Below are 18955 nucleotides of genomic sequence, written 5' to 3'. Positions count from 1 at the left end.
TTCTTCTTATTGTCATTATAGCCTCTCTGCTGGGAAGAGCAGGTGGGCTGTTTTACTGAAGACCATGAACATATATATTGTTCACTAATATCAAAATTTTCAAACTTGGCTGTCTAGAGCTAGGCTCTGTGACAAGGCACTGTTAGTAGCTGTAAGCTAACTGATCACTTAGAACACCCAGGTCACCAGGTGTAGTTAAGAGTAGGAGGGACTTAGGTAGTTTGGAGTTGGAAGAGTAGAAAATTCAACTTGCACCTGTAGGGAGCCATATGAAGGTAATTAGCTCACCAGCTTGATAGCTCTCAGAAGAAAGCCAGCCATATAAAAGGCTAAGCCAGAGAGCAGGAAAGGGGTTCTACATAAATGTGGCTATGTTGTGATGTATCTGCAGCATGAACAGCAATAAAGACACCTGGTTGAGGTACCTGCTGGAATTAAGCATGCTGCTTAGTTCACAAAGAGGCTTACCAGCCATGGTTTCCAGGAGCTGAAGAGGGAGCTCATTCAGAGGCTCCTAAATTTATATTTAAAATCTAAATAAAAGTGGCCTGATTTTTAGAAGTTCTGAGTCCCCACAATGAATATTTTGCCTTGGTTTTCAATAAGGATGAACATATGAAACATGTGCATGAAGGCAGCATGGCTGATGGAAATTAGGGTCTAGAACTGGAAATTACCACATCTGAGATGGAAAAAAAACCTTGAAGTGCTTAATGCGCTCAAATAGAAGGGACTGGATAATTTCCATCGCAGAACACAAAGAACTGGCACATGAGATTGCTAATCTAGTAGCAAAGATTTTTCATAAATCTATCTATTCGGGGGGGGGGGGGGGTTGGGAGAGTACCATATGACTGGAGAATAGTTAATGTCATACTTATATTTTTTTTTAAGTGATTTGGACAATTACAGACCTGTTAAATTAACCTTAGGAGTATGTCAGGCTTTAAAACAAATTGTGGAGAAAAGAATAATGAAATTAACGGAAATAAATGGTAAAGAGAATATAATGCCTCACAGGTTTACCAAACATAGATCATGCCAAACTAACCTGATTTACTACTTTGAGAAAAATAACTGATTTTTTTAGATAATGGAAACGCAGTAGATGTAGTATACAGTACTTGAACTTCAACACATCATTTAATGTGGTATCACATGGGAAATTATTAGTTTAATTAGGGAAAATGGGGATCAGCACAAGAATTGTCAGGTAGATAAGGAACTGGCTAAATGGGAGAAAGCAACAGGTTATCCTGAAAGATGAATTATCAGACTGAAAGGAGGTTACTTGTGGAATTCCTCAAATATCAGTCTTGAGACCAATCTTATTCATGACCTTGGCACAAAAAGCAGAAGTGTGCTAACGAAATTTGCTGATGATACAACTTTGGGAGGCATTGTTAATACAGAGGAGAACAGGAATATTATACACGGGGACCTGGATGTTCTTGAAGACTGGAGTGGCAGAAATGGGATGAAACTCAATAGTAGAAAGTGCAAGATTGTTGTAGTTAGGATCTAATAAGAATTTTTGCTGGCACCTCATCAGCTTGAAGTGACAAAGAAGAGAGACCTAACTATGAATGTCAGTCACAATATAACTATGAGCCACTTCATAATTCAGCTGTGAAATGCAGTTGTGAAAAAGGCAAAGCCGATCTTAGTATGTTTCACGCAAGACATCTCTAGTAGATATAGAGAAGAATTAATGCCATCATACAAAATACTGGTAAGACCTCATTTGGAATACTGTGTACAGTTCTGGTCACCTGTGTTCAAGAAAAGATTAATTTAAACCGAAACAGGTGCAGAGAAGAGCTGCTAGGATGACCAGAGGAATGGAGGGCCTATCTTTTGATAGGAGATTGAAGAGATTGGCTTGTTTAGTCTATCAAAAAGAAGGCTGAGAGGGGATATGACAGCTCTTTATAAATACATTAGATGGTAAATACAAGGGAGGGTGAAGAAGTATTTAAGCTCAAGGGCAATGTTGGCACAAGAGCAAATGGATATAAACTGGTCATGAACAAATTCAGGATGGGAAATTAGGTGGTTTCCAACCATCAGTTTCTGGAATAGCCTCCCAATAGGAGTTTCTGGAATAGCCTCCCAATAGGAGTCGTAGGGGTAAACAACTTAATTAACTTTAAGACAACTAAACAAATTTATGAGTGTGATTGTATGAGGGGGTAGCTTACGATGGGTAGGAGGCAGGGCTCATCAGCCCTGGGTCTCACTTCTGGTTTATGCCATATGTTCTTAAAAGCTTATGCTTCAGGGTTTCAGCCAGACACCTGGAGGAATCAGGAAGGGATTTCCCTCCCCCACAATGAATTCTGGTTTTTGGTGGTGGTTGTTTATCTCTTTCCTCTGAAATATCAGTATGGACACAGCTGAAGATGGGACATTAGATAGGGAGGTACAAGGCTCTGTGGTGGCACCAAACATTCTCTCTCTCAGGTGCGTGGCTGGCTGGTTCTTGCTCATATGTTCAGGGTGCCACATATGGGTTGGGGAAGGACTTTTCCCCCAGATCATATGGACAGTGATCTTGTTTCCCCCCCCCCCTTTCCTCTTCAAGATGTGGGTGCAGATTATTTGCCAGGATGATCTGGGTATATCTTGCTTAATCATTTCCCTGACTTTCCGGAGCCCTCAGGCACTGGTGCACCTTTCTCCATTCCATTCCCTGCCTGTGGCACATAACAATCTAGTCTTCTGTGGGCTGTAATACTTTGGTCTAATTTTGGTTGTTGGGTTTAGTGTGCAGGTGCTGGGTAGTGTTGGTGTCCTGTGATATACACAAGGTCAGACTAAACAATCTGGCAGTCTCTTCTGGCCGTAAAGTCTATGACTCGCAAATTCCAGTAAATTCAATGGGACATCTTTGTAAACTATGCCTCTCTTAGGTGCCTAAATAGGAAAAATAGGTGTCTAATTTTAGGCCACAGATTTGAAAATTTTAACCTATAATTTTAAGGAAAGGACAAAGTTATAAAAACTGACTGCAGTTCTCTCTCTCATCTCTGTTCTTTATGCTGAAAGAAAATGAGAGTCACAATGACATTTCATGTGTGAAAAGAAGATGCTATTGGAAATGGAGATATTCAGAAAGCAACAACCAATTGGCAAAATAACAAATACTGACTCCAGAGGCAGCGAGTAGACTCTAGTCTTAACCTGTGCACAGATACTACAGATGAATACCTAATAAAAGGACATGTATTTATAATTCATTAAATAATTAATATTTAAAATTGGTGTATATATTCATGCGCTATATTTTTAAACAAAAAAAATTAAGTCCTTTTTATTTTGTATATAATCATGAAGATGTAACTCACAAGAAAGCACTGATGGAAAAAACTGTCTTACCTTGTGCAGGTGTTCAAGAGCCAGTACAATTTCTCCAATGTATATCTGCACGTCATTTTCTGTAAATCTCTCTCTTTGAGAAAGGTGAGTAAAAAGTTCTCCTCCATTTATATAGTCTATAAATTAAAACAGAAAATCTAGTAATTTCACTCTCTTTTAAAAGCTTTTTTAAAAATTATTTTGACATATTACCATTTCTTGAAAAAATAACAAATGTTCTGAACTAGATGCTTTTATTGTATTTTAATAATATTTTACATATACGCATACAGCTTTTTATACATACATATACAGCACTTGAAATCCCTTGAGGAAGGAATATGAGCATCTTTATAAAGTTTCAAATCGAAGGCCCAATATTAAAGTTTCCCTTAGGTAGACTTTTCACACAGCAGCTCAGTAATAGCAAAAACCTATTTATCTCAAAAGTATGAAAGGCAAATTGCAAAGAATTTTCTTTTTAAAGAGTCAGTCTTTCATTTATTTACCAAGAGGCTTAGAAAAGGAATATAAGACCTACAAACATCACACCTGTGCACACTTATAAAAGAGGGAAGAACAACAAGGGAGCAGAATCTTCAATTAACTTTGTACAACATAAGCAGTGCAAAATTATGTAGCACAAAGCGGGCTTAAAGAGTCTGGAAACAGCCAGTGAAGAAGTCCTCCTATGCAGGAGAACTCTCTGCTGGCAGGAAGCATCAAAGGAACTGTTAGCTCATGTGTCATCTCTCTCACACACACACACACACACACACACACACACACTTTGCACTGCCAAGGCATGGAAGATGGTATTTTGGGCAGGAGGTGTTCCAAAACTGGGAAGGGAAGGGACGGGTGTAGTAGCAGAGTTCTCCACAGGCATACAGCTCCCTGAGAAACCATCACCTCCTCATCGGTTTAGGTGTGCTCTGAGAATGCTACTGGATCAGACACTACAGAACCTGAACCACCAAAAAAGAAAATTTGCTGGTGGCATCTGACTCAAATGATGAAAATGAACATGAGTTGGTCTGCACTGCTTTGGATTCTTATCAAGCAGAACTCATCATCAGCATGGACGCATGTACTCTGGAATGGTGGTTGAAGCATGAAGGGATATATGAATCTTTAGCGCATCTGGCATGTAAATATCTTGCCATGCCAGCTACAACAGTGCCATGAGAACAACTATTCTCACTTTCATGTGACATTGCGAACAAGAAGCGGGCAGCATTATCTCCTGCACATGTAAACAAACTTGTTTGTCTGAGCAACTGTCTGATCAAGAAATAGGACTGAGTGGACTTGTAGACTCTAAAGTTTTACATTGTTTTATTTTTGAATGCTGTTATTTTTTGTACATAATTCTAAGTTCAACTTTCATGATAAAGAGATTACACTACACTTGTATTAGGTGAATTGAAAATACTTTTTCTTTTGTTTTTTTACAGTGCAAATATTTGTAATAAAAAATAAATATAAAGTGAGCACTGTATACTTTGTATTCTGTTATAATTACTCAATATATTTGAAAATGTAGAAAACATCAAAAATATTTAAATTAATGGTATTCTATTATTAACAGTGTGATTAATCATGCAATTAATCGCGATTAATTTTTTTAATCGCTTGACCTAGTGTAAAGCAAGCAAAAGATACTCTAGCAGAATGAGAACTTACAACAGAATACACACAAACTGTCATTAACTTGTAACTTTCAATGATACATTGTTTAACCTATATGGAAATATGTGAGCAAACATACTATGACCATACGATTCTTAGCATAAGAAACGATCAACATAAAACTACGTTTTAGGAAATCATTTATTTAAATAACACTGGTCTACAATTTTTGAGAAGTCGTCTGTTTCAGAGATAAAATGTGCTATTTATTATGTATTTTGTTGTGCTGAATTCAAATATGACAATTAAAACAACTGATTGGCTACTGTTTCTAAGATATTTAAGTTTTTACATTTTATGTCTATATATATTGTGTAGATAGTAGAGTTTTAATCATAAATTGTAAACCTAGGTCTTTTCATGTGCTTATGGTTGCTTTACATGATAATATTTCAACTGTCCTGTTTATGTAACATTTTAAAAATCAGCAAAAGGGTTATATAAATAAAATTTATTATGAAACAAAAGGCAAAAAACTATTATATACATAGTTTAGTCCTATTCAGTGTCTACTCAGCGCTTCTTGGCTTGTCTCTTGTATTCATTAAATGGAGCATCTCTTGTCACTATCCAGCAATAGTCTGCAAGCACTGATGGGCTCCATTTGCCCTGATAGCATTTCTCCATTGTTGCAATGTCCTGGTGAAATCGCTCGCCGTGCTCATCGCTCACTGTTCCGCAGTTCAGTGGAAAAAAATCTAGATGAGAGTGCAAAAAATGTATCTTTAGTGACATGTTGCAACCAAGGCTTTTGTATGCCTGAGGAAGTTTTCCACCAACAACCTGTAGTTGCTGCCTTGTTGTTTCCGAGAAAATTTATTTCCACTAACTGGAAGGCTTTCCATGCTGTCTTTTCCTTGCCACGCAGTGCATGGTCAAATGCATCTTCTCGAAGAAGTTCACAAATCTGAGGACCAACAAAGACACCTTCCTTTATCTTAGCTTCACTTAACCTTGGAAATTTTCCACGGAGGTACTTGAAAGCTGCTTGTGTTTTGTCAATGGCCTTAACAAAGTTCTTCATCAGACCCAGTTTGATGTGTAAGGGTGGTAACAAAATCTTCCTTGATTCAACAAGTGGTGAATGATGAACACTTTTCCTCCCAGGCTCCAATGACTGTCAGAGTGGCCAATCTTTCTTGATGTAGTGGAATCTCTTGCATGACTATCCCATTCGCAGAGAAAACAGCAGTACTTTGTGTATCCAGTCTGCAGACCAAGCAAGAGAGCAACAACCTTCAAATCGCCACAAAGCTGCCACTGATGTTGGTCATAGTTCATGCACCTCAAAAGTTGTTTCATGTTCTCATAGGTTTCCTTCATATGGACTGCATGACCAACTGGAATTGATGGCAAAACATTGCCATTATGCATTAAAACAGCTTTGACTTGTCTTCGATGAATAAATTAACAGTCTCCATTCATCTGGATGGTGAACGATGTTGAGGGCTGCCATCACACCATCGATGTTGTTGCAGGCTACAAGATCACCCTCCATGAAGAAGAATGGGACAAGATCCTTTTGACGGTCACGGAACATGGAAACCCTAACATCACCTATCAGAAGATTCCATTGCTGTAGACTGGAGCCCAACAGCTCTGCCTTACTCTTGGGTAGTTCCAAATCCCTGATAAGGTCATTCAGTTCACCTTGTGTTATGAGGTGTGGTTCAGAGGAGGAGGATGGGAGAAAATGTGGATCCTGTGACATTGATGGTTCAGGACCAGAAGTTTCATCCTCTTCCTCGTCTGACTCAAGTGAGAAGGATTCTGGTGCATCAGGAACCGGCAGTCCTTCTCCGTGGGGTACTGGGCGTATAGCTGATGGAATGTTTGGATAATGCACAGTCCACTTTTTCTTCTTTGACAAACCTTTCCCAACTGGAGGCACCATGCAGAAGTAACAATTGCTGGTATGATCTGTTGGCTCTCTCCAAATCATTGGCACTGCAAAAGGCATAGATTTCCTTTTCCTGTTCAACCACTGGCAAAGATTTGTTGCACAAGTGTTGCAGCATATGCGTGGGGCCCACCTCTTGTCCTGATCTCCAATTTTGCAGCCAATATAAAGGTGATAGGCTTTCTTAACCATAGTGGTTATACTGCGCTTTTGTGATGCAAAAGTCACTTCACCACAAACATAGCAGAAGTTATCTGCACTGTTCACACAAGTAAGAGGCATCTCTGCTCACTTTGGCTAAACAGAAATGTGTCCCTTTGCAAAACCAAACACTGACAAATAAGAGACCACGACACTGTATGATTTCTAGAGCTGATATAGAGCAATTTGTTCAGCAGAGTGACGTAAGCTTCGTTATGATTGCATCATCCATGACTTCTAGGAATAACATGATGCAATTCGTATCATGTATGATGCAATACCAGCTTCAGATTGCATCATTCATTGTTTTGCCTAAAAACCAAGTACTGTCCAAACCCAGTTATAGATTTATTCATAGATCCAGCCAAAGATGTATTTTAGTCATTTCTGGTTTAAATTGAGATCCCTTCCCTTTAGAACTCACTTATCCTCCGCCATTCCCAAATCAAGGGTTGTATATACCGACCCAATAGCATATCTTGAAAACTAGAGCCAATCAACAATTTTAAGCATCATTTTCGTTCTCAGTGACCATGAATTAGTAAAGTTTGACTACATTTATTTCAGAAGCATTTTGGCTGTAGAGCAGCGTAATAGGTTAGAACTCTTTTTATGCATCTAAGAACTGTCCCTGCTGAGACATTCTGCCAGCACATTGCTCTCCCCTGCTAAAGGCAGGGCCACAGGACAGACATTGTGAAGAATGCACGAGTCCCATAATGACTGCTTCAGCACACAACTGCGAACAGTCAGCACCCCTTTGCTTGTTGATGTAACACATAGTGGCTGTATTATTCATTGCTTGAGGAAGGAAAGATCAAACGAATGACTCTTAACTTCAACACATTTAAAAGCAAGCTCTTTTCCTGAGAAGCCCAGTGGCCCTGAATTGTAAAACGACCCAAATGCACTCCTCATCCATTGTGGGGTGCATCTGAAGTTATCTTGAGTCTGGCGTGGTGAACCACATATGTGCACGCCGACATGTGACCCAAGAGCTGTTGGCTCTGGCTGTTGTCACTGGAAATCTTGTGACTGTGTCGATGAGCCCTTTCAGGATCTCAAACCTGTCCGGTGGGAGGGATGCCCTGGCTGACATGGCGTCCAGGACTGCCCCGATAAACTCTATGCGCTGTACCAGGACTAATGTGGACATGGTGCCATTCATCAACAGGCCCAGAGTGGTGCATGTGGACAGAAGGAGCACCACGTGATCCCGCACCTGCAACCGGGAGCTGTCCTTGACCAGCCAGTCATCCGATAGAGGAAGATCTGGACCCCACGGCACCTGAGATAGGCGCCACCACAGACATACACTTTGTAAATATCCTGGGGGCATTGGACAGGCCAAATGGGAGGACCGCAAATTGGAGTGTTCCTGTCCAACCGTGAAATGGAGGAAACGCCTGTGCCCCTCGAATATGGGGATGTGGAAGTACACATCCTGCAGATCGAGGGCGGCGTACCAGTCCCGGGGATCCAGGGAGGGAATGATGGAGGCCAGGGAGACTATGCGGAACTTGAGCTTCACCATGTACTGGTTCAGGCCTCGCAGGTCCAGGATGGGCCTGAGCCTCCCTTTGGCCTTCGGGATAAGGAAATAGCGGGAGTGGTACCCCTTGCATTTGAACTCCACTGGTACCACTTCCATGGTTCTTAGGCCAAGGAGCCGCACCACCTCCTGCTTGAGCAGAGCCTCGTGAGAGGGGTCCCCCAGGAAGGATGGGGGCGGAGGGTGGTTGGCAGGGTGGAGGTAAACTGGAGGGTGTAGCCCCGGGAGATGTTGCTGAGGACCCATTGTTCCAAGGTCAGCCACAACCACTCTGGGAGAAAAGCACACAACCAGTTGGAGAAGGGAAGATTTATTGTGGGTGGATCCCTGCTGTGAACTGGTAGGTCACCCCCAGGCATCCTGTCAAAACTGTCATTTCCCTGACTGTTTGCCCTTGGAGGACCCAGGCTGGGGGGCAGACCGGGACTGCCTCTACAGACGTTTCTTATAGTCCCACGACTTTTTATAAGGGGGCTCGTATTTAGAGTGGGTGGCCTGCTGCGGCTTAAACTTAGGTCTAGCCAGAGCCAGAATATAGAGGCCAAGAGTCTTAAGCGTAGTGTGGGAATCTTTCATGCCATGCAGTTTTATGTCCGTCTGTTCTGCAAACAGAGCTTTGCCGTCAAACGGGAGGTCCTGCAAGGAGTTCTGCGCCTCACTGGACAGCCCCGACAGCAGGAGCCACAACACCCTTCTCACGGATACCGCGGAGGCCATGAACCGCACAGACGTGTCCACCGCATCCAACGCTGCCTGCAGGGTTGCCTTGGCAGCCGCTGTACCCCCCTCCACCAGAGCTTTGAACTCCTTCCTGTCATGCTCCTGGAGGGAGTCCTCGAATTTGGGCAGAGAGTCCCACAGATTGAACTCATACCGGCCCAGGAGAGCCTGATGGTTTGCCACCCATAACTGGAAGCTCGAGGACGAATAATTTTTTCTCCCAAATGAATCCAGCCTCCTTGAGTCTTTATTTTTTGGAGTAGGAGCTGGTTGGCCCTGCCGCTCCCTGTGGTTGACCAACTTGACCACCAGGGAGTTAGGGGCAGGGTGGGTGTATAGGTATTCATGTCCCTTGGCGGGCACAAAATACTTGTGTTCCACTCTCTTTGAGAGGGGGAGCAAGGAGACCGGGGTTTGCCACAAGGCATTTGAAATTTTTGCCACCCCTTCGTGGAGTGGCAAGGCCACCCTGCCTGGTACCGGGGCGGACAGGACATTAAAGAGGGAGCCTAAGGGCTCCTCCACCTCCTCTGCCTGAAGGTTGAGGTTTGATGCCACCCTTTTCAATAGTTCCTGGTGGGCCTTAGAGTCCTCCTGCAGGACAGAGGGGCCGTAATCGCCACATCAGGGGAGGGTGAGGAGGCAGGTGCAATACTTTGTGAGTCCACCGGCACCGGAGGATCCATCACTTGGTCACTCTCCGGGCACGGCGCCGAAGATACACGTCCCACCGACTCCTTCCTCGGAGGCCGGGAGAGGGAATCCAATGGCCATTCCGAGGCGCCGGCCACTGAGCAAAACCCCACAAGGGGCTGCATCAGGGGCCAGGGTGCCCACTGGTACCACTGTGCCAGCCACGGGGCCTGGTGCCACTGCACCTGCTGTGGCACCGGCGGCGCAGGCTGTTCGCCCTGGCTGGCCTGTCCCATCGATCGACGACTATGAAGGGAGGCCAGGCTGACATATGACCTGCCACTGTCCTTGGACCAGGAGGAGCAGCGGTGCTGACTACGAGACCGTGATCCCGATGTAAAGGAACAGTACCACCAGTAGCAGCTGCTCCATGATCGGCTCTGGCGGGTGGATCCACAACGGTGGTGATGGACGCCCAGGGCTGCGGGAGCGGTGCTGTGGCAGGGTCTTGGAGCGAGACGACGAACGGAAACAGCGTCGACATTCGTGTCGCGACTGGCTACGATAGCCCCTCGGAGACAAGGACCTTCGGTGTCGTCTGCCTCAGTCCCTTCTGTGTCCGCTCCTCGAGGCAGAGCGGTGCCTGGAGTCTCTGTCAATCGGAACCCAGCGAGACAACCCTGGTGGGGGTCAACGGTGACTCGTGAGGACTACGCATGGGATGGTCGCTGAGCAGCGAACAGAGTCGGGAACATTCCCTCGACCATGACTAGTACCGAGTCGGGGGCGACTGCGGAGATCCCAGCAGCGGCTTGCCTCTGGACCACAGAGTCAACATTGGCGATGCCCCTGGTACCGGCATGGACATAATGTCCCGGGCTGCTTGCAGGGCCTCTGGTGTTGAGGGCATCCGGACATCTGGGGAAGCCTGCTCCGAATGGGCTGGGCGATTCCGCTCAACCTGAGTTGGAAGCCTAGAGGCCGATGGGGACCGAAGACTGCCCAACATGGGTCTAGCCTCTCCCCCCAATCTTGCTCTAGGGCTGGGGCGGAGAAGGCCTCTTCTTAGCCTTCTTGGTGTGCCCCACGGATGGGGAGCAGTGCCAACTGGTAGATGGCACTGGAGGGTCGCAGCACCCAGTGTTGACTTGGAGCAGTGCGCCAGAGTCGGGTTCAACACTGACTCCATGAGGATGGCCTGGAGTCGAATGTCTCTCTCTCTCGGTCTGAGGCTTGAACAACTTGCAAATCCTGCAGCAATCACTGAGATGGGTTTCACCAAAACAGCATAAACAATCCGTGTGCAGCTCACTCATTGGCATCGGTTACCTACAAGTGTCGCACGACTTAAAACCCAGGGCACGGGGCATGCCCCAGCCCAGGCACACTAAACTAAACTAATCAAACTACTTAACTACAGGTACTACTACACTGAATGAACAAGAGTTCTGGAGGAGAGCTGCAGCAAAGCTGGAGCAGAGCAGTTCCGAAGCACCTTCATTGGTGACAAGAAGGAACTGAGGGTGGGAGAGCGCGCAGCACCCCTTATACTGCATCACAGAGGTGCCACTCTAGGAGTCACTAGGGGCGCTCCCCTCCGGGTACTGCTAGGGGAAAAACTTCCAGCACCAGTGCACGTGGCAAGCACGCACACCTATTGTGAAATACACATGAGCAATCACTCGAAGAAGTATTAGGGGGGTTAGGGTTCATATGTGAAGATAGAATTTATCTGCTCAATTTTCTTAAATTTAGAATGGTACAAAAACCCTCATCTTTTTTCTGTGCCGAGAAATATCCTGGATAAAGCTCCCAACCCCTACAGATGTTTGGGTACCTCCCCAAGAGCCTCTATCAGGAGCAGTTTCTGTATTTCTGAAAGTATAATAGCCTTGTAAGTCCCCTGAAAAAAGGAAGAATAGAGGGAACTGAAAGTAGGTAAGTTTTCAAAATGAATGGCATAGCCTTTTTTTACCAATTTCTATGGCTCACTTGGCCGATGTAATAAGCCTCCAATTGTTCATAAAAGAAGGGACAGACCCTCACTTATTGGCTCATGATTCTCAATCCTCACATCAAATCTGAGATCTTGTGTTCAAAAGGAGGGAGCAGGCTGTTTTGTCTTAGGTCTGGATCTGAAAGACCTCTTTTTTTGGTGCTGGCTCTGAAAAAAGATTAAGCTTGCAGATGCTGTTGCTGACATCTCTCATTTAAGGAAAAATAAGTAGACTAACAAGGCTAAAACAGTCTCTGATAGCGAAAAGAACGGGTAAGAAGGCCTCCTTCTGACCAGGGGATAAAGACTTAGTGATGGAGGTAGTATCTTTCAATTTTATTTTTTAAATAGCTCATCAGTCTTGTTGCTGAAAAGACCATCCCCTTTAAAGGGAAGATCTTCCACTTTAATTCTAGTATCCATAGCCAGTGACGAGGAACAAGGCTAGTTCTGATTCCTTAATGCAACTGCAGATGCCAATGCTCTAACAGAAGAGTCCAAAGCATCAAACGAAGGCCTGAGCATGCTTCACAACATTCTGTTCTCCTATCAAAATAGCATTTACCAGCCTTCTGTTGTCATCTGGCAAATCCTGAACATACACAGCCGTCTTTTCCCATAGATGGAATTGATAACCAGCCATCACCACCATAGTAATTGGTCATCCTAACAGTAAGAGAAGGGGAGAGGGGAGGGGACTCTTTCTCCAAGTGGCATTGATCTTCCTCTCTCTGTCTGCAGGAGTCAAGTGGGCTTGGCCGGATCTAAGCCTGTTACTAGCAGCAGCCAGCACCAGAATTAAGCACAGAGTAATTTAAAAAAAAAAAAACAGTAATTAGAAAATTGTCTTTTTAAGCCATGAAGGATGAGGGATCTATAGTCCTTCCATTTTTTAAATATTTATTATCAACCAATCTGTATAGTCTTGTTATCCATATAAATATCTAATCACTTTTTGTATGTTGCTCAACTCCAGGCCACAATATTCTGGCAATGAATTCAACAAACTAGTATAGATTGTGTGAAAAACTATTGTTCATGATTAGTTTTGAATTTGCCACCTTTCAATTTCATTGAAAGTCCTCTTGTTCCTATATCATAATGGGATATGACTAGATCTACTCAATCTACTCTATACCATTTCTTGTTTTGGCATCTTTACCATGTTCATTCCGACTTACCTCTTCTATAACGCAACGCATAACATACCAGTAATCTTAATCTTTTCGATCTCTCTGTATAGGAAAGATTTTCCCTTGCCTCTAACCATTCTTGTCACAGTCTCCAAACCCTCGCTATTTATATATACTTTTTGAGATACCGTGACCAAAACTAAAAACAATATTCCAGGTCACTGTGTTCACCTCTGATTTATTGAGGGCCATTGTAATATTTTTCACATTATTCATTATGCATTTTAACATTTTGTTTGCTTCTTAGACTTCTGCTGTACATTGAGCCGTGATCTTCAGTGAATTATCAGCAATGATGACCAGTCTTTTCCCCAAGTTGATAAAATTAATATAGAATTCTGTAAGGTGCATGAGTAGTTCAGACTACTCCCTCCAATATGAATAACTTTTTACTTACCAACATTGAACTTCATCTGCCATAATGTTGCCCATTCTCTGAGCTTGTGTAGGTCCCTCTGATTTTTCTCTGTCTTTTCTTGTCTTGACTAACCTGAAATTTTTATTCTTACTATCATCACCTTTCTCAGATCATTACTATATTAAACACCACCCGTTTTAGTACAGCAGTGTTTCCCAACCTTTTCCAGTCTAAGGCACAATTACCTCAGTAAAAGATTTGTGCGGCGCACTCCTGCCCTGCATTACAATTATTATAACAAAACATACTTTTAATGAGAAATTTGAGCTTGTCTTGATATGCAGAGTCCTTCCTGGCAGAAAATATTGAGAGTGCAACTCATAGCTCTTACTCCACCAATCTCAGTGCTCTCTTTGTTTGGTTTTGGTGTAAGTCAGGCTTGAAGAAACATAACCTGCACAGGTATGTTGTTGAAAATGGCAACAAAATGGAAATAGCATGGTCTGAGATTACTGCATATTCGTTTGCCACCGTCAACCAGAATAAGTCCAAAGGCATGTCACCAAATTTAATTTTAAAAGGGGGTCCCATCCTTTAATTCATCAAGTTGCTCGAGTCATTATTGTAAGATTCTTAGCACTTTCCATTGCAGAGGAAAGCCAAGGATCCCAGAACCAGTCGAAATCTTCTATATAGATTGACAGAAAATATAAGCTTAATTTTTCTTCCAGACTATTTAAATGCTCAGAAATGACATTTACCAAAATACTATGAGTAGGATCTGCCATGTTTTCCAGAGGGAACATTTCTATTGTGTCTTGCTAGTTTTTTCACGTCAGAGGGCTAACTTAGATCTAAACCCATGCAGTTTATCCATGAAGGAGACACAATTCTCATTTCTACCTTGCATTTTCCTGCTCAGTTCATTGAGGTGGTGAAATATATCAGCCCGGTAAGTATGTTTCACACACCATGCCACACCAACAATTAAGTCCGTGTATGCGGATTCCTCTAAAGCTATGAACATTTTTAACTCTTCTCTCAGTTCATAAAAACATAAGAGAACTTTTCCATGGAAAAGCCAGTGTATTTCTGTGTGCAAAAGTAAACTCTGGTGTTCTGATCCCATTTCCTCCCACAACTGTGAGAAAAGGCAACATTTTAAGAACCATGATTTTATTAAGTTGACTATCTTTACTGCTCCATCTAACACTAAGGAAAGTTCTTCTGGCAGTGCTTCATGGTGCAGGAAAAAGTGGGTCACCAGCACATCTGGGTTTTGTTCTTTAGCCTTGTTTACAAACCCCTTCACTTTGCCAGTCATGGGGGCAGTCCTGTTTGTGCAAAATCTAAGACAATTTTTCCATTGCAAATCTCCCTCCTCAAGATTCCTCTCCAGGCATGTGACCTGGCAGGTGTCTGAAAAATAAAAAAAAATTCTTTTATACTGTTTCCATCAACGTGCCTGATGTTAACTAAGAGTTGAGCATGATGACTGATATCTGCTGATTCATCAAGCTACAGCGCAAATTTTCCACTTGATTTAATTTTTTTCCTCAGAGTACAGTTTCAACATCAGCTGATCTCACCAATGTGGCGACTTATATTATCTGAAAGGGGAACTTTTGCAATTTCATTGGCTGCATTTGCACCTAACATTACTCTCACCATTTCTTGGCATGCTAATGTTTCTACGACTGTATGCGGCTTTTTCGCCTTCGCTACATGCTCAGCAACCAAGCATCTTGCTTCCAATGGTTTATCAGAAACTGTGACACGGCCTTTCATCATTTGCACTTGTTTTTCATTTTGATCCTTCAAATGCTCAAAAAAAAAAAAAAAAGGCCCTTATTGGTAAAGGATAGATGTTTGCTTGTAAGGTGTCATTTTAACTTACTTGGCAAACTTGCATGACTTTTGCTCCACACATAATACTGATGAAGAGAGCAAGATGGTTCACCTGCAAACAAAAATCCAAATTGCAAATACTCTCACAATAGTGCTGGCTCACAACTTTGACTTTATGTTCATGTTCAGCTTCATCACAGAAAATAGATGTGGAGGTGCCAGACTCCCTTTTCTTCAAATATTTGTCCATTTTCGAGTCTTCAATTTAAAATTCACCACTGTAACTTAACGGTATGATACCAAGCGAACAGCAAGGTCATTTGATCACACTGTGTGTAAAGCTTGTCTCACACACGAACACCCGAAGAGTAACAGCACAAAATGCCTTTGGTTATGACACTAATTAAAATAAATGAGAATTTTTTTCTCCTCCCAAGTGACTTTTCCAAAATTCCATGGCACACCTGTTCAAACCTGATGGCACACCGGCTCGGAAACATCATAGTACTGAACCTTCTGGCGCCCTGCTCTTACCGTTCTGTGATCATTAAATTTGCCCATTTCTTCCTAGTCGTTGTTTCTCTTGGTCAGTTTCTCGTGTATGAAAATATTTTATTCTCATACCCTTGTGAGGGACTTTGACAAAGGCCTTTTTGAAAGCCTAAGGATAAATTTTTTCAAAGGACTTAAATGACTTGTTTCACCCAAAATAAACTCTCAATGAGTTTTTATTTAGCCACTCTTTTATTGATACATATAATATTTGTAATAGATCAGTAAGGCACCATCATCCTCTTCAGAAACCTTGCTGGTTCAACCCTATTTGTATCAGGATTTGTTAGGTATTCTATTATTCTATTTTTCATTACCGCTTCAACCAATTTACCCAGTACAGAAGTAAGGGTTACAGGCTTGTAATTCCAGATCACCAATAAGTCTTCTTTAACTATAGGCAATATTTGCTACCCTTTATCCCTCTGGTTTAATAGTTGATTTTAAAAGAGAGACTCCATATTTTTGCAAGCAACTCATCACTTAATTCTTTCAGAACTTTTGGGTATGCAGCAATCAGGGCTTGATTGGTAAATGCAACTTTTTTTTCTTTTGACATCTCAGTCCCTGACAGTATTTAATCTTTTTTTTTAAATCAGAAAAAAAGAGTTGGTCCACGCTAGATTTCTCCCCAAAATCCTATGTCATGAAGCCTGATGCAAAGAAATCATTTAGCTTTTCAGCAATGTCTTTATCTTCCTTAATTGCTTCCTTTATAGCACCCTTTTCTGTTTGTCCCCTCTGGTGGTCCAATAGACCCACCAATTCTTGTAAGATTCCTGCTTCTAATATACTCAGAGAATTCTTGTGTGTTATACCTTTAATCGTGTTCTTTAAATTCCATCGTAGGATTCCTAATTTTCTTTTTTAAATATTGTGAAAATGTCTGACCACACTGCAGACACCTTATTCCATGTAGTTAAGCTGGAACATGTGTAGCGTCTCTCAACAAGCAGCTTTTCTGCTATTTGAACATCCTCCTTCACCCTGGTTTCCCTTTTTCTTTTAGTCACAGCTCACAATAAAGTCAGCGATTTAAAGACACTCCCTGCTTCCTCACTCCCAAATATGCAAAGAGAGTACACAAATATGGTGTACTGTCTTTGCGTGTTTGAGAGTGAGGATGTGAGGAACATTTCCAAAGTAAATATGTTCATTCATATCATTATATCATATTCACATAAATAAGAGTTCCTTCCCAAATATTCAAGGAACCAAAAACAGTTTGCTTGAAATTTTTTCGAAAAGCAAACAGATGAAATTCAATCATGGTCAAATCAAGAAGTGAGCCAAAATTCCCTAAAAGTTCAAGAAAATGTATTTCCATTATTTGTCCATCTTCTCAGGTTTCTCATAGCCATACAGAATTATGACACAAGGGAGTCATTGATAAAAACATAAACAAAAACAAAACATATGAGCAGAGTATTCACACTGAAACACAACAAACAAGTGCTAGCTTCACAAAAGCTTTAGGTGCCTAACTGCCTCTTTAGGCACCTAAATCCAAGCATCAGGCCCCAGTGAGATTCACAAAACCCTATTTAGCTGCTGCCAAACTTTATAGGCACCTAAACTCACTTGGTGCCTAAATGTGGTAAAAGTTCCCTCGACACCCATGTTTCCGCCTGCGTGCATGCAGACTATTGCCCTGCACCAGGTTCTGGGTGCCTAAGCCCCACTGCAATGCACAAACCAGGGTAAGATAGGCATTCCTCTACCTAAGTCACCTTTGGGACCCAATCTGGTTAGTGTGCTCAGACTTCACACACTGGATCAGGCCATATAAGGGAACTCAACAAAAGGGGCGGGGGGGAATATGTCCCTTCCAACCCTGATATTCTACGAAATAATAATACATAAAAATTAATAATCAACTTCAATCATGACAACCACTTACCTAAAATGAGATGAAGTTTTGTGTCTGTCTGGAAAGCATAGTGCAATGTGACCAAAAATGGTGATTGTCTAATATGTTCCAGTACTTGTCGTTCTGTCCTTGTGTGCTCTGTTGTTTTGGCTTTTTGAATTATTGTTGCTTTTTTCAATACTTTCATGGCATACAGCTTTCCATTATCATGGCCACTTACTTTCCTCACTAGAAATACTTTTCCATAAGCTTAAAAAAAAGGGAAGAAGGGAAATTGAGCTGTACAATTAATCAAAGAGAAATAGCAAGAGATTAAATTGATCACATGGTCAAATATACATATGTTCTACAAAAATATGTTTTAAAAAAGCACACACACAGTTTTCAGTGCTGTTTCTTGCAAAGCACTTTAATAGGTTTCTTCATTTCTACATTAAAAACTGTATAAATGCAAAAATGCTTTGAGCCAGATTCTACCTTCTCTTACAGAATTCCTTTAAAATCAATTATCAGAGGGATAGCCGTGTTAGTCTGAATCTGTAAAAAGCAACAGAGGGTCCTGTGGCACCTTTGAGACTAACAGAAGTATTGGGAGCATAAGCTTTCGTGGGTAAGAACCTCACTTCTTCAGATGCAAGAAGTCTCAAAGGTGCCACAGGATCCTCTGTTGCTTTTTAAAATCAATGGAATTATACCAGCAGAAAACAAGTATATCAGAAAGAATAGTCAAACCCTCATGGGTGGGGCTGGGTAGGACAACCTAGGAAGGTTGCCCCACACGTCGAATTATAACACTTGTTTTCATTGGCTAATAACTTTGCCAAACTTTAACCAAAATTTTCCAAGTCAGGTGCCTGTCTCAGGCTAGATATTTTTGAACATTTCAGTCAAAATGGTTCCGCTTTTTCAGAGAAGGCTAGGGAATAAATACATTGTTCTGCCTACAGTAAAAGATTCTGTCAACCTCTCCTCTGAACAGGTATTTTTATTTAACTACTGAAAAACATATTTGAAATGATGGTTTTGTGCAATTTTAGTTGAATTCCAATTTTCATCTAAATGGATTTTAATTTGGTTTTACAT

The 18955-nt window shown here is 42.1% G+C and overlaps 1 protein-coding gene across 3 annotated transcripts in view; it reads right to left on the bottom strand.

The window, feature by feature from the left end:
• RPS6KA5 (ribosomal protein S6 kinase A5) overlaps positions 1-18955 on the bottom strand; it is a 178645-nt gene that overhangs the window by 103139 nt on the left and 56551 nt on the right. For 2 of the 3 annotated variants that reach the window (XM_034768087.1, XM_034768089.1), the window contains 3 exons: positions 17903-18121; positions 15500-15562; positions 3379-3494 (listed from right to left, as the gene is read on the bottom strand). In XM_034768087.1, the coding sequence (XP_034623978.1) occupies positions 3379-3494; positions 15500-15562; positions 17903-18121 (398 nt within the window). The remainder of the gene's footprint in view (positions 1-3378; positions 3495-15499; positions 15563-17902; positions 18122-18955) is intronic. The other variant, XM_034768088.1, reaches the window with a different exon arrangement.

The sequence above is a fragment of the Trachemys scripta genome, chromosome 4, assembly GCF_013100865.1.
Source record: "Trachemys scripta elegans isolate TJP31775 chromosome 4, CAS_Tse_1.0, whole genome shotgun sequence".
NCBI lineage: Eukaryota > Metazoa > Chordata > Testudines > Emydidae > Trachemys > Trachemys scripta.
This window is presented reverse-complemented; position numbering and strand designations above follow the sequence as displayed.